General features: G+C 41.8%; 1 protein-coding gene and 1 non-coding gene across 7 annotated transcripts in view; both read left to right on the top strand.

The window, feature by feature from the left end:
• ZFR (zinc finger RNA binding protein) overlaps positions 1–15,044 on the top strand; it is a 62,829-nt gene that overhangs the window by 15,946 nt on the left and 31,839 nt on the right. For all 6 annotated transcript variants that reach the window (XM_075841609.1, XM_075841639.1, XM_075841628.1 and 3 more), the window contains exons 2-5: positions 1,315–1,443; positions 4,888–4,969; positions 12,165–12,447; positions 14,803–14,947. In XM_075841609.1, coding sequence (XP_075697724.1) covers positions 1,407–1,443; positions 4,888–4,969; positions 12,165–12,447; positions 14,803–14,947 — 547 coding nt within the window. In that variant the 5' untranslated portion in view covers positions 1,315–1,406. The remainder of the gene's footprint in view (positions 1–1,314; positions 1,444–4,887; positions 4,970–12,164; positions 12,448–14,802; positions 14,948–15,044) is intronic.
• On the top strand, positions 5,041–5,158 carry LOC142722731 (small nucleolar RNA SNORA66). Its single transcript, XR_012875024.1, has one exon. It is a non-coding gene; the product is annotated as a small nucleolar RNA SNORA66 (small nucleolar RNA).

Here is a 15,044-nt window from a genome sequence, read left to right as displayed (position 1 = left end):
CGCAGTATAATGCCCCCATAGCTGCCTCCACAGAGCCCCAATAGTGCCTGATGTTGAAACCGGAACATCAGTGGGTGGCTCGCGTGCAATCCCCTCCCCCCCCCCATCAGGGTGTCACGACCAGTGGTTTGGGAAACACTACCATAGACAATTATCAAAAACTTCAAAAGGATACGTTATGACGAATGCGTTAAACAAATATCATTACAGTCTATTGGTAACGAGTGCCACTATCACCGGCATCATCACACATGGCCTTTTTCAATAGCTTAACCACAGTAGGCTAAGACGCATACGTGTAACACATGTCCGTGACGTATGCTATACAGTACGGAATAGCGTAATCTGCTACATAATTTCATGCCTCAATAAGGTATACCAGCCTGACAGAGGTCAAAGGGACACTATTCTAGTCTGTCGGGCTAATGGAGCCCTGTGGACACGATGAGCGTGCAGATTCTGGCTTACAAAGTGTAGCGGGTCAGCTTTAGAAACATAGATGTGAATAAAGCAGCAGCAGTTCTGCTGAGTTAACCCTTTAGGATGTATTTACACGAGTCCTAGTTTTTGCCAGTTCACCATCATTGCAAAAACTGCTGTGGATGGCACTGGCATAAGCCTGGATTGGGGTCCCCAAGTCAGCTGTCTAAAGGCAACCGGGCTCCTGCTCTAATCACTGATCGTCGTTAAACCCCTATACCTGACATTTAACCCTTTAGATGCTGTGGTCCGTAGCAACCGCGGCATCTAAGTAGTTTCAGTGGAAGGGGGCTCCCTCTGTCACCTCCATCGGCACCCCTGCTATGTGATCACTAGGTACAGATGGTTTCCATGCCAGCCAGGGGCCTAACAGGTCTGCCATCAGTGTATGCCCGTCTCACTATAAACCCCTATATTACTATTGCGTTCTAGTCTTGGTTCTGCATTGAGCGCCTTTTTCCATGTGCTCCCTGCTTGTCACACAGCATCGATGACTTTGTGTGACATGTGAGGGGTTACAGTCCGCTTAGTGTCTGTGCTAGGGCAGGCGCCTGTATTCCTGATTACATAATTAGCGATGTGACTGGCTTGTTTGTGCCACGATTGGTTTGTCATCTGTTCTCACGTCTTTGGTTTCTTAATTGAAGCGGAGCTGTGTGACCACGTCTTGTGTGCGCTGTGATGAGGGGAAGCTGCATCTCCTCCAGATTTCTCCCAACTCCTCATCAGCTCTGAGCAGGCACTAATAAGACAGGAGATTAGGATAAGCGGCTTGCAACCCTCTAGTCTGGAATTTCTTCTCTTGTGTAATTGAATTTGTTTGTTGTCTTGCAGGTCTTTGCGCAGAACCCGTGATTTCTCACTCTTGTCTGTGAGTTATGACCAGTCTTTGAAATTTTTTAGCTTGAGAACAGAAAGAAGAACCCATGATTCCTATATGCCCTGTGGTTTCATTCACCTATGGTAAGTACATCTTTACTTTTTGCTCCGTGTTCGCTGTGCCTTGTTTCTCGTGCTTGCTTGTTTTGGGATCGCATACTAGAGCTGTGTCCGGATCTGAATGTACAGTAATGGTCCACCTTTTGGGTGTTTTTAGGAGTGGAGTTAATGGCCTTTCCCCAATGTAATAGAATCGCTTCTTCTTTTAGCTGCGTTTTGAGCTTTGGGCTGCATTCAGACCAAAAACAAGAGCAGATCCCATCCAGAGAGGTTTTCTCGTGATGGGATATGCTCCACTTTTGGCAAGAACTATACATACCCCACATGGACAAAAGTTGCAGCTGTTAGAATGAAGCCTTAAAGAGGTCACTAGTTTATTAATTCCCTATCTCTAATCTAATAGGTGCTATGATGCTGATAACTACAGTGATTTTATTTATTTATTTTTTTTAAAAAAACGTTTATGTGCAAAGTTAAGAGCATTTTACAAAATCTGGTAATTTGCCAGAATTTTTACTCTGGGTGGTGTAATGTTTTCTATATGCTGTCCAATCGGCATACGGTTCTCCTCAGCCCAGCCACACAGAGTGATCATATAGTATACAGCTTCCATTCCAGACTGTGCTTTCACCTGGTTGTTTTACAGCTAGACTGCGACCCTGGAGTCATATGAAAGATTAGAATCCCATCTTTCATATGCTTGAGATTTGGCTGTTTAAAATGATCCCTGTTACCTCCAGCCTCAGTCTCTCACACTGTGCGAAGCAGCTTCATGCTGATAGGACATCAGAGGCTGTGAGGTCACTCCACCCCAGGAGAATCGCTGCTGTTACCTCCCAGTTGTCTAATAAAGGTATAGAACAAAAAGCTCATAACTTTTATAATGATAAACATTTCGGGGCACAAATTTCACTAACATTATCAGTGTGACATCACCTATTAGATTAGCTAGTAGATTGGGCGTTACTAAACTAGTGACGGATCCTCTTTAAAGGAGCTGACATTGGACATGTAAAGCCGCTGCTGCACGCCAGCCGGGACAGTTGCTGAGGCAACCGTGCAACAGCCAGTAAAGGAACACTAGGAAGAACGGGTACACCCGAATGCCCAGTGCAAGGTCCGAAGGGGCGGTGCCTGACTCCAGATGCAAATTACACAGGATAGAAGTTATGCTCCGCCCCCTCAGGCCATGCACAAGGCATAAGTGTGTGTGTGTGTGTAGGTTTCCTCTGGACTGTCCCTTTAAGGAATCACATGCAGGGGATTTGAAATAATAATTGGCATAGTATTGAGTAGAAAACTCCATATTGATGTAGGTGTTTTATGCAAGAATGTTCTTTTTCGTAGAAATGTTCTGTTTGGTAGTTCTGTTAAAAATCTCCTGCAGGTGGGCTGCTCATTTATAAAGCCTGTACCCGGTCAGGTCAGACCCCAGTGTACATTGCAGGAGGCTTTTACAATGTGTGAAATGTTACATGCTGGCATTGGAAAATGTCACTTCTGTAAATATACTGTGTTTTCTGCTCTGACACAAGGTCCACCCCCCCACCTGTCACACTTGTGAAGCTTTTATCAGAAAAGCCGTGTGCATCTGCTTCCTTTTGTTGCACTACAGAGATCTCCCAACAAAGAGGGCTCTGTCTCCTGACTGAGTTCTCATTATGGATGGAATTGCTCTTCTAGCTTTTATGGAATTTTAATTAGATGATGTTTGAGTTTTATCATTGAACATTTCCCATCACTGCGTAGTTTTCCGAGAATCACAGCAATTCCGCTGTCCAACATTTCTTTTTGTGTTACTGATCTTTTGCTTATGGTACAGCTTAGAGAGACTCTGTCACCCCATTATAAGTGGCCTATCGCCTACATAAGGAGATGGGCGCTATAATGTAGGTGACAGCAGTGCTTTTTATTTAGAAAAACGATAATTTTTAACACTTTATGAGCAATTTATTTATTTTTTTTTTATTTTTTTTTAGGTTTATGCTAATTCGTTTCTTAATGCCCAAATGGGCGTATTTTTACTTTAGACCAAGTGGGCGTTGTACAGAGGAGTGTATGACGCTGACCAATCAGCGTCATGCACTTCTCTACATTCATTTAGACTGCACATAACTATATCGCTATGTGCAGCCACATAAACACACCTATAATATTACTGCAGGGTCCTGACCATAAATATACATTACCTCCAGCCAGGACGTGATGTGTTTTCAGAATTCTGACACTTCTGAATCTTTTCTGTGCGATTTCCAGCAAGGCAAGCATAATCTCGTTTTAAATGACACTTTACGGCGTAATCTCGCAAGATTACGTTTGCCTTCCTGGAAATGTCACAGAAAAGATTCAGAAGTGTCAGGATTCTGAATAGACATGACGTCCTGGCTGGAGGTAATGTATATTCATTGTCAGGACACTGCAGTAACGTTATAGTGTGTTTATGTGGCTGCACATAGCGATATAGATATCGCTAGTGCAGTGTAAATGAATGGAGAGAAGTGTATGACGCTGATTGGTCAGCGTCATACACTCCTCTGTACAACGCCCTCTCGGTCTAAAGTAAAAACAAGCCCACTTGGGCATTAAGAAAGTAATTAGCATAAAGCTAAAAATCGCTCATAAAGTGGTAAAAATAGATTGTTTTTCTAAATAAAAAGCATTACTGTCACCTACATTACAGCGCCGATCTCATTATGTAGGAGATGGGGCACTTTAAAGAGACTCTGTCACCACATTATAAGACTGGTGTATGCAGATGGTAAATGGTTGTCATATCAAGTAATGACTTGACTCTTCCTGCAAAATGACACGTATGTCATAGAATGCCTTTAGTTAAGGGGTTGTCTGAGAGTTTAAGAAAAATACGGCAAACAGCAGGAAATGTGTTAAAAAAAACAAAAAATAACCATTAATCACCTATTAAATCTCCTGCTGCTTCGGTGGTTCCTGACTTAGCTGCAGCGATGGCATACTGTACATCCACGTGACCTCTGCAGCCAATCGCCAGCCTCCGGTGATGCTAGCATGTATGGCAAGTGACCGCTGAGGCCAGTATTTGGCTGCAGCGGTCACGTGGATGTACGTTATGTTTTGTTTTAACAATTGAAGTGATAGAACTGAGGCTCTTAAAATAAAAATACATTTTTACTAAACTTTATCCTTACCATGGTAAAGATCATTGATCACTGCAGTTATTTGTGGTAGAAGGATCATTTTCCAGCTTTGCAGAATTTTGAGCTGCAGTGAAGTAATGTTGACCGTATGTTTTGGTTCTGCGTCACTTATAGAAGATAAGAATAGAATAACCTGCAGACATATTCTGAATGTAAGGCTCTTTCCTACGTCACTGTATATGTCTACGCAACTGTAACCCCTAAACGCCATTACTGTTATCAGAACCTATTTTGTCATGTGATAATACGAGTGATATTTTTTTTTATATATATATTTTTTTTCCCTCTACAACAGTGCCCAGCCGGCTGGGTGAAGAAGCCAAAATGGCTACTGGCAACTACTTTGGATTTACCCATGGTGGTGCAGCTCAGTACAGGTAATATATTGTCACTGCTATTAAGTGTTGCTTTGTAATAAGAGAGACTTGGACGTGTTGGTGAATTTATCTTGCAAACAAGATCACTAGCCCAGCATGTTGTTGCTGAAGCAAGGGGAACATGTTTGGTTCTAGAAGTGCCTGACCCTTAGAAATATGAAGGGTCATAGCTTCTATACCAGTACATGCGAAGACTCCCCACGATCAATAGCAACTGTTAAAGGTAATGTGTCGCTAGTTAAACAGTTAGTGTATAGGTGATTAGACATTGTTCTAATTTTTTTATTTTTTTCACGAGTCAGGAAATATAATAAATTAGATTCTAATTTATAACTTTTCCCAGCGCTGGTCACTAGATGGAGCAATTCTCAAAATTGCAGCATTGCATGTGGTAAAGCAACCACATTGCTTTATGCTGCAAAATTTGAGAAAACTCACTCGCTCTAGTGAGCTCTGAGAATCCCCCCCCTCCTTTATCCTTGGCTAGTGCCGGGAGAAACGAGGGGATTGAACGGTCTAACCTCCTACACTGTGTGTCGCCATTTTTTGAGCTAACACACAGTATAGTAGGTTAACATACACTAGTAAACACACACTGAAACACGAACATACATAGAAATAACTTACCTGCTCCTGCCGCCGCCGCTCCGTCTGCTACCGCCGCTCCAAGTGCACAAGTCCGGAAGCCGCGACCGGAAGTAGTAATCTTACTGTCCGGCCGCGACTTCCGGTCCACAGGAAAATGGCGCCGGACGTCGCACAGTTCAACTTGGACTGCATGCGCCGTTCCCACACAGACGGCGTACAGCATAGTGGATGGAACGGGCCCCGTTCGCATTCACTATGGGACTGTATGTGCCGTATTCCATGTCTGTGTCGTTAATCGACACATACAGAAATGGGAAAAAATATGGCAGCCCCCATAGGGAAGAAAAAGTGAAAAAATAAAAAAAAGTAAAACACAAACACAAATAAATAAAAAAATGTTTAATAACACACTAAAGTCAAATTGATGTAAAAAAATGTTTTGCCATGACACTGGTCCTTTAAAGGAAATGATCTTCAGTAAGGGAATTTCACTTTATCTCTTGGTGAGTTTGTGGTTGGTTTTTGTTCACACACTGCCGCAGATCTGCATGGTGGAGGGACAGGAGCTGTCGGAGGGTCTTATGATATAGAAAGTGAATTTCATACTACTATTAGATAGTGCAGTTGAGATGGGGGTCTCTAATCATAGATGTAAGCCTAAAGGAACAAACTAATAGCAGGTTAGCATTCCCTAAAAGGCAGCGACCTCAATATATTCGCACAAGGAAAGGCTTTGACGTGGTTTAACCCCTTAAAGATAAGGCAAATTTTGTGTTTTTCAGCTTCGTTTTTTTTCTCCCCGCCTTCCGAAAGCCATTACTTTTCTATTACTTCATCGACATAGCCGTATGAGGGTTTGTTTTTTGCAGGGCAAGTTTTAGTTTTTCATGGGACCATTTATTGAGTCCGTACACCGATACATTTATTTCCGGAAATAACCGAACAGACACGAAGCAGCTGAGCGCTCATACGAATGCTTCAGCTGCTTCATTCTAGCGATTGGTGGGGTCTCAGTGCTCGGACCCCCACCAATACAAACTTCTGACATGTCACTATGACATGTCAGAAGTTTGTCGAACGTTTAGCTACACTTTAATGAGACTCTGTCACCAGTTTAAGTGCCCTATCTCCTACATAATCTGATTGGCGCTGTAATGTAGATTACAGCAGTATTTTTTATTTTGAAAAACAATAATTTTTGAGCAAGTTATGAGCAATTTTAGATTTATGCTAATGAATTTCTTAATAGACAACTGGGTGTGTTTCTGCTTTTTACCAACTGGGCGTTGTGAAGAGAAGTGTCTGACGCTGACTAATCAGTGACTAATCCGTGTCATACACTTCATTGTTCCAGCCCAGCTTATTTCACTGCACAATCACACTGGAACAATGAGAAGTGTATGACACTGATTGGTCACTGATTGGTCAGCGTCATACACTCCTCTGTACAACGCCCAGTTGGTAAAAACTGAAAACATGCCCAGTTGTTTACTAAGAAACGAATTAGCATAAATCAAAAATTGCTTATAACTTAATCAAAAATTATCGTGTTTCAAAATAAAAACCACTGCTGTTATCTACATTACAGCGCCGATCAGATTATGTAGGAGATAGGGCACTTATAATCTGGTGACAGAGCCTCTTTAAAGCTTAAATAGTTTGCGCAAATGGGTGTATTACTATTATGCCCTAATTGTGGTCTATTGACTTCAATAGGGTGTAATGGTACGCCCAGTGAATGGCACAGGATCTGTGCCCGTGCCATCCACAGTAGGTGCCGGCTCTAATATAAAGCTGACATTCCGCTGCAACAGCTGGGATCAGAGTTCTACACCTCATCCCACAAAAAAAACAAGCCCTCCTATGACTGTGGAATTAAAAAAATTTACGTTTTGGTCCTCTGAACAAAGTGATAAGAAAATGAAAAAAAAGATGGGTTTTTCCAGGAGGCCCAAAATAAAGGTTTAAAGAGGACCTGTCACCTCTCCTGACAGGTCTATTTTTAGTAAACTTATTTTCTTAGAATTCTGTTATTCCTCCTAGAAATATTTGAATAAATTGACAACTAGATGTCACCATTCCCCTTGTCAAAGGGGAGTGTCCCTACAGTTTCTCCCTGTCAGTACTGATTGGACAGAGTCAGTCTGTATAGGGACACACCCCCAACTGGTTACCCAATTTATTTATACATTTCTGCTACTAGACCCTTCTCCTGCAAGAATAAATGATCAGGCATGTTCAAATCCAACATATGCAATCAGGAGGCCCTCCAATAATTGAGATCGTCGACAGATCCTGTCATTATCGACCGGCTCGGACAACTTTTATCTTGTGCAGTCACTGTGATAAGCATGGTTAGGCACAAGCAATGTGCAGCTCCCCAAAACGGAGGCTGGGTGCCTGAGAGGGAGGTATTTTAGCACCCAATGTTAGTTTCCCTTTACACACCATCTTACCAGTTACAGATCTGTGAGTCCATGCCAGAGGCCTGTCCGTTTTACATTGACAGGCAATAATACAATGCAATACAGGAGTATTTATGTATTAAAGATCGCACAGTGAAGTCCCCTAGTGGGACTATATAAAAAGTTGAAGGGTAAATAAAGTTTTGAAATAAATAAATAAAGTCTCAAGCAAAAAAAAAATAATAATAAACCCACTTTTTCCCTCACAAAATACTTTATTATGGAAACAAAGTAAATAATTACACATATTTTGGTATCGCCGCGTCCGTAACAACCCCAACTGTAAAACAATTCCAATATTTAACCCACGGTGAACGGCGTAAAAAAATAAAATAAAAAACAATGCCAGAATTGCTATTTTCTGTTCATCCTGCCTTCAAAAAAATTTTGATAAAAAGTGATCAAAAAGTTGCATGTACTCCAAAATTGTACCGATAAAAACTATAAGAAGGCCCGCAAAACAAAACCCTCCCACACCTGCATCGGCAAAAAAATAAGTTATGGCTCTTCAAATATGGAGACACAAAAACAAATAATTTTGGAAAACGTTTTTACTGTAAAAGTAGTAAAACAGAAAAAAACCTATATAAATATGGTATCGCTGCAATCGTAACGTCCCGCTGAATAAAGTTATGTTATTCATACCACACGGTAAACAGTGTAAATTTAAGTCGCAAAAAAGAATTGTGAAATTTCAGGTTTTTTTACTCTAACTTTTTAGGGACTTAAAACAAGTACTTCTACAGCTATGTCGACTGAAATATAAAAAAAGTTATAGGTCTTTCTTTGATCTCCTGTTTCGGAATGACCTATTTGTATAGTTGTAGAACTCCTCATAGTTGTCATTGTGTTCCCTCGTGTCAGGTTGTGATGGCGCTGATGGGAAGTTCGCATTACGAACATGTTATCACAAATTAGCACGTTCTATTTAGGGTCGTATATCGGGAATCCTGCGGGACAGTCTGACACCAGTGCGGATTATCGGGTAATTGTAGAACTCCAAGGCCTTTAGTGATGCAACTACACACCAGCCCTGTTATTCCTGCCCCCACACAAGGGAACGTGCGGACTACTGTGAGTCTTAAAGAATATCTGTAACCAGAATCTCAAGGTGTTCTTGTCTTTCCTCAAGAGATCATCGCAGTCTCTATCCTATTACAAGTCTTTCCTGTGTATTACATCTCGTAGCGGATGACCGAATGAGAGCGGTGTGTGTTTCCATATTATGTACGTGCCAATCTGTTTCTCGTCACACTGTATCTTGTGGTGTTGGGTTCTTGGAATCCGGTCTTATCATTGAGTAACAAATTTTGTTTTCTCCGATTTTGGCTTTTGCAACCTTTCTCGCTGCTGAAATGATTTCACTTGTAACAAGTTATAGATATTTGTGGTCGTTTTTAAAGTTTTCTTGATTTTGTTATACACTGTACGGGTGAAAGGTAATTTTGCTTTGTTAGCTTATGTCCCCATGTACCGGTTTTGTAACCGTTTTAAAGTGAGGCAAAAATACTTTGACAATTTTACAAAAAAAAACAAAAAACCTGCAGAAAAGCTAACGCTGTCTTGTGTTGGGGGCACTTCAAAGGCGGGTACGTTTCTCTTGTGGTGATCGAATATTGTTCATTTGCTGGAAGTATGTGCGAAGCAGCATTGAAGTTTTTCTACATACAGCACGTGGGTGCTTGTGTGTTGCTGTGTGACTTCTTCTAATACACTGGACTTTTGTATTGGTAAATTTGTTCAGCGCTGTATTAGAGGGGTTTCCAGTTTTAACATTTCACTGGGGATGTTTAGTGAGCTAGGACGACCTCCATTACCCTCATGAAAGGGGCCCGAGCACTCGGTAGATTTACCCTTTTTGTTTCTGACTTGTCGATTTTCTTTTACTTACACTGGCTGGGCTTAGAAGCTCCTTTATTTCAGTAGTGATCCTGCCACTAAAGGCTTTTTACCATTTTAAACTTCTCCCGACATCTTTTTTTTTTTTTTTTTTTATCCAAGTGGGTGGGGCTTAGCAGAAGTGGGCAGGGCCACCAGACACCTGAGAAATCTAGAATTCACACAAGAAATAGACGTCATTATAGCGGAAATATACGCCAGCTCGTAGCTAGCATATGCTTCAATTTATGGTGCACTGACAGCCCAAGATGCAACAAATTTATTAAGAGGCATGCGCCACTTTAAAGCGGGTTTCCCACAATGGAATTTAATCGCCTATAGACAGGAAAGATGATAAATGTATGATCGCTGGGATTACCACATATCTCTAGTACAGGGGTCCCGACCCCCTGTTTCTCTACACTGCGAGAGTGCAGTAAGGAGCTTGCAGTAGCGGTGCTGTGCCGCTCCGTTAAATGTTTATGGGGCCAATGGAAACAGCTGAGTGTAGTGCTCGGCTGTTTCTGTCAGCCTCAAAGACATTGAATGGAACAATGGTGCACATGCGCGACTGCAGGCTCCATTCAAATTCCTCCTTAAAGGGAATGTGTTGCCAGCAAAACATGTTTTGTTTTTTTTTTTAATTAAACATTGTGTGTAGGTGATTAAACATTGTTCAAATTTTTTTTTCTTTTTTTCACGAGTCAGGAAATATTATAAATTAGATTCTAATTTATAATATTTCCCATTGCTGGTCACTAGATGGAGCTATTCCCAAAATTGCAGCATTGCATGTGGTAAAGCAACCACATTGCTTTTTGCTGCAAAATTGGGAAAAAAGCACTCGCTCTAGTGAGCCCTGAGAATCCCCCCCTCCTTTATCCTGGCTAGTGCCGGGATAAACGAGGGGATTGAACGGTCTAACCTCCTACACTGTGTGTCGCCATTTTTTGAGCTAACACACAGTGTAGTAGGTTTACATACAGTAGTAAAACACACACAAACACGAACATACATAGAAATCTCTTACCTGCTCCTGCCGCCGCGGCTCCCTCCGGCCCGTCCGCTCCGTCTGCTGCCGCTGGTCCAAGTGCACAAGTCCGGAAGCCGCGGCCGGAAGTAGTAATCTTACTGTCCGGCCGCGACTTCCGGTCCACAGGAAAATGGCGCCGGACGGCGCGCATTTCAAATTGGACTGTGTGGGACATGCGCAGTTCCCACACAGACGGCGTACACAGAAGTGGATGGGACGGGACCCGTTCGCAGTCCCTATGGGACTGTGGCTGCTGTATTCCATGTCTGTATGTGTCGTTAATCGACACATACAGAAATGGAAAAAAAAATGGCAGCCCCCATAGGGAAGAAAAAGTGTAAAAATAAGAAAAAGTAACACAAACACACAAATTAATCCAAACGTTTTTAATAAAGCACTAACATCTTTAACATATTAAAAAAAAATTTGTGATGACACTGTTCCTTTAAGATCGATGGGTGTCCCAGTGATCATACATTTAGAGGACAGGTGATGTCCATTGTGGAAAATCCCCTTTAATAAATGTATTCTTACTGTAACGGGCTTCGGTCTAATACTGGCGGATGAAATTTCAGTCTTGAAGTCAATGAGCGTTTTTGATTCCTAGAAGTCATAACCTGCTCCTTAATCTGGTCATACACATTAGACTAACAGCAGGTTATTACCCTATTAATACTGTATAATTGTAGGAAAAATAAAACCTAATGTAACAAACTATCAATTAGGATTGGCTATCTTTTAGCAGAAATTGTTCAGTTGTCGGCGATCGCAAATATATTGTATATTCATATAACCATTGACTAATATGGTTAAAATCAGGCACTTTCGTGAATTATCATCTTCTGTTTATAAGTCATTTTTAGTCCCGTTTATTCCCGTGGCAGCAGCGCTGTTGCCTTGGAGATCTGGAGAAAAGCGGCGGAGACTTCTTTGTTCTAGAAATTGGTGGGGGCCACAACTCTCTAACGCCCACTGATGATAAACTGTAATATGAATCTGACATGTCTGAAGCTTTCCTCCATTAGAGGGTCACTTAGTAGCACTAAATCATGTGAAGTCATAAAAAAAGTGATGAAATAAAAACTAGCTATAGATTTCACATGTAATTTAAAATAGAATGAAACAGTTTTAGCTGGTAAATTTGTCATCTATATTGCACCATGCATATTTCTTGACATTTGCCACCCTTTTGGTTAAATACATTTTTTTTAAATTTTTCATTTATCCTCAGCCAGCAGCCAACATCAGGAGTTGCCTACTCCCATCCAACAACGGTGGGCAGTTACACTGTGCATCAGGCTCCAGTGGCTGCTCACACTGTTACAGCAGCATATGCCCCTGCAGCAGCAACCGTGGCCGTGGCTCGCCCTGCGCCAGTCGCTGTGGCCGCTGCTGCAAATGCTGCAGCTTATGGTGGCTACCCTACGGCTCATACAGCGACTGATTACGGCTATGCCCAGCGGCAGCAAGAGGCTCCTCCACCACCACCTCCTGTGACTACACAGAACTACCAGGTACTATATAATTCAACAGAGAAATTTTACCGAAAAGTGGATAGATCATTTGGCTCAGGCTTTTTATATGGCATTTCTGTGTTTTAAAAACAAACCTGCTATAACAAAAGTAAGGCTCTGCTCACATCTGGTTCAGAAGTCGCCATTGTAAAGGCGCCGATGGTATCACTTGTACCGTAACCATGAAGTAGATGTGAACAGAGCCTAATAAGTACCGTAATTCTTTTTAGAATTAAAAGGTATTTTCCATTATACAGTTAGGTCCAGAATTATTTGGACAGTGACACAAGTTTTGGCATTTTAGCTCTTTAAGCCCGTATTGATTACCAAAACGTATTGAATATACAGTTATATAAAGTGCAGACTCTCCGCTTTAGTTTGAGGGTATTCACATCCTAATTGGAGGAAGAGTTTAGGAATTACAGATCTTTAATATGTAGCTGCCTCTTTTTCAAGGGACCAAAGGTAATTGGACAATTATCTGAAAAGCTATTTAATGGGCTGCATGGGCTATTCCCTCGTTAATCCATCAATTAAGCAGGTAAAAGGTCTGGAGTTGATTCCGGGTGTGGCATTTGCATTTGGAAGCTGTTGCTGTGAACCCACAACATGAGGTCAAAGGAGCTCTCAATTCAAGTGAAACAGACCATCACAGGCTGAAAAAAAATGAAGAAATCCATCAGGGAGAGAGCACAAATGTTAGGAGTGGCCAAATCAACAGTTTGGTGCATTCTTGGGGAAAAAAGAGCGCACTGGTGATCTTGTGAACTCCAAAAGGCCTGGACGTCCACAGAAGGTAACAGTGGTGGATGATCGCAGAATCCTTTCCATGGTGAAGAAAAACCCCTTCACAACATCTACCCTAGTGAAGAACACTCTCCTGGAAGTAGGTGTATCAGTATCTAAGTCTACCATAAAGAGAAGACTTCATGCGAGCAAATACAGAGGAGGGGTCACCACAAACCATTAATCAGCCTCAAAAATAGAAAGGCCAGATTAGACTTTACCAAACAACATGTAAAGAAGCCGCCCAGTTCTGGAACAGCATGAAACTAAGATCAACCTGTACCAGAATGATGGGAGGAAGAAAGTATGAAGAAAGCTTGGAACGGCTCAAGATCCAAAGCACACCACATCTTCTGTAAAACATGGCGGAGGCGGTGTGATGGCATGGTGGGGGCATTGTGATGGCATGGGCATGCATGGCTGCCAAAGGCACTGGCTCACTAGTGTTTATTGATGATGTGACTGAAGACAGAACCGGCCGATGAATTCTGATGTGTTCAGGGATTAACTTTCTGCTCAGATTCAACCAAATGCAGCAGGTTGATTGGACGTCGCTTCACAGTACAGATGGACAATGACCCAAAACATACTGCGAAAGCAACCCAGGAGTTTATAAGGCAAAGAAGTGGGATATTCTGCAATGGCCAAGTCAATCCCCAGATCTCAGGCCGATCGAGCTGCATTTCACTTGCTTAAGACAAAACTTAAGGCAGAAAGACCCAAAAACAAGAAATAACTGAAGACACCGCAGTAAAGGCCGGGCAAAGCATCACAAAGAAGGAAACCCAGCGTTTGGTGATGTCCATGGGTTCCAGACTTCAGGCCGTCATTGCCTGCAAAGGATTCTCTACAAAGTATTAAAAAAAAACATTTTATTTCTGGTAATGTTCATTTGTCCAATTACATTTGAGCCCCTGAAATGAGGCGGCTGTGGAGAAAAATGGTGGCAATTCCTAAACGTTTCACAGGATATTTTTGTTTAACCCCTTGAATGAAAGTCTACACTTCAATTGCATCTCAGTTGTTTCATTTCAAATCCAATATGGTGGCAGCGGAGCCCAAATCATGAAGATTGTGTCACTGTCCAAATAATTCTGCACCTAACTGGGTAGTTTCTTCTGACCTGTTCAGAATAATTTGGCACTGACTTTAATGGGAAGATTAATATGCGTTGTTATTGGAAGTTGCTAACTTGTAGGATTTATCATAATTCCGATTTACCTGAATGTATCTCTCTAATAGAAGAATTCACGTGATCTTCTGTTTGACGTTGACTCCTCTGAATTTCCCTATGGACTTGGCATTAAAAAGGGGGTTCCCCACGATAGATCATATTATGGCCACAGATTATCAACCAGATGTAATTATTATGCAGAAACGTGGTTGCACTGGACATTGTCAGCGGTGTATATATGGGATTTCCGTCCTGTTTCTTTTACCAGATGTTGATGTCCTGGATTATGTTCTCATCACTCCCTTTATAATCCTTTTATTTATTTTTGCATAATTGTGGAGATTCTGCACTTGTATGTAAATCACTCACTGACCAAATTACTATTATCTTTTTAGGATTCTTACTCTTATGTCCGGTCCACAGCGCCAGCTGTAGCATATGACAGCAAGCAGTACTACCAGCAGCCAACTGCAACTGCCGCAGCTGTAGCCGCTGCTGCCCAGACCCAGCCGTCTGTGGCAGAGTCCTATTACCAGACAGGTAGGTCACTTTGTCATTTCTTCTGGGGGATATTAATCATGTGTTAAGCAATAATAATAGATCTTGCTAATGTAAAATGCAAGGGTTTTAGTTAAAA

Source organism: Rhinoderma darwinii, chromosome 1 (assembly GCF_050947455.1).
Source record: "Rhinoderma darwinii isolate aRhiDar2 chromosome 1, aRhiDar2.hap1, whole genome shotgun sequence".
Classification (NCBI taxonomy): domain Eukaryota; kingdom Metazoa; phylum Chordata; class Amphibia; order Anura; family Rhinodermatidae; genus Rhinoderma; species Rhinoderma darwinii.
The sequence above is the reverse complement of the archived record's forward strand: the minus strand, read 5'-3'. Positions and strand labels throughout refer to the sequence as shown.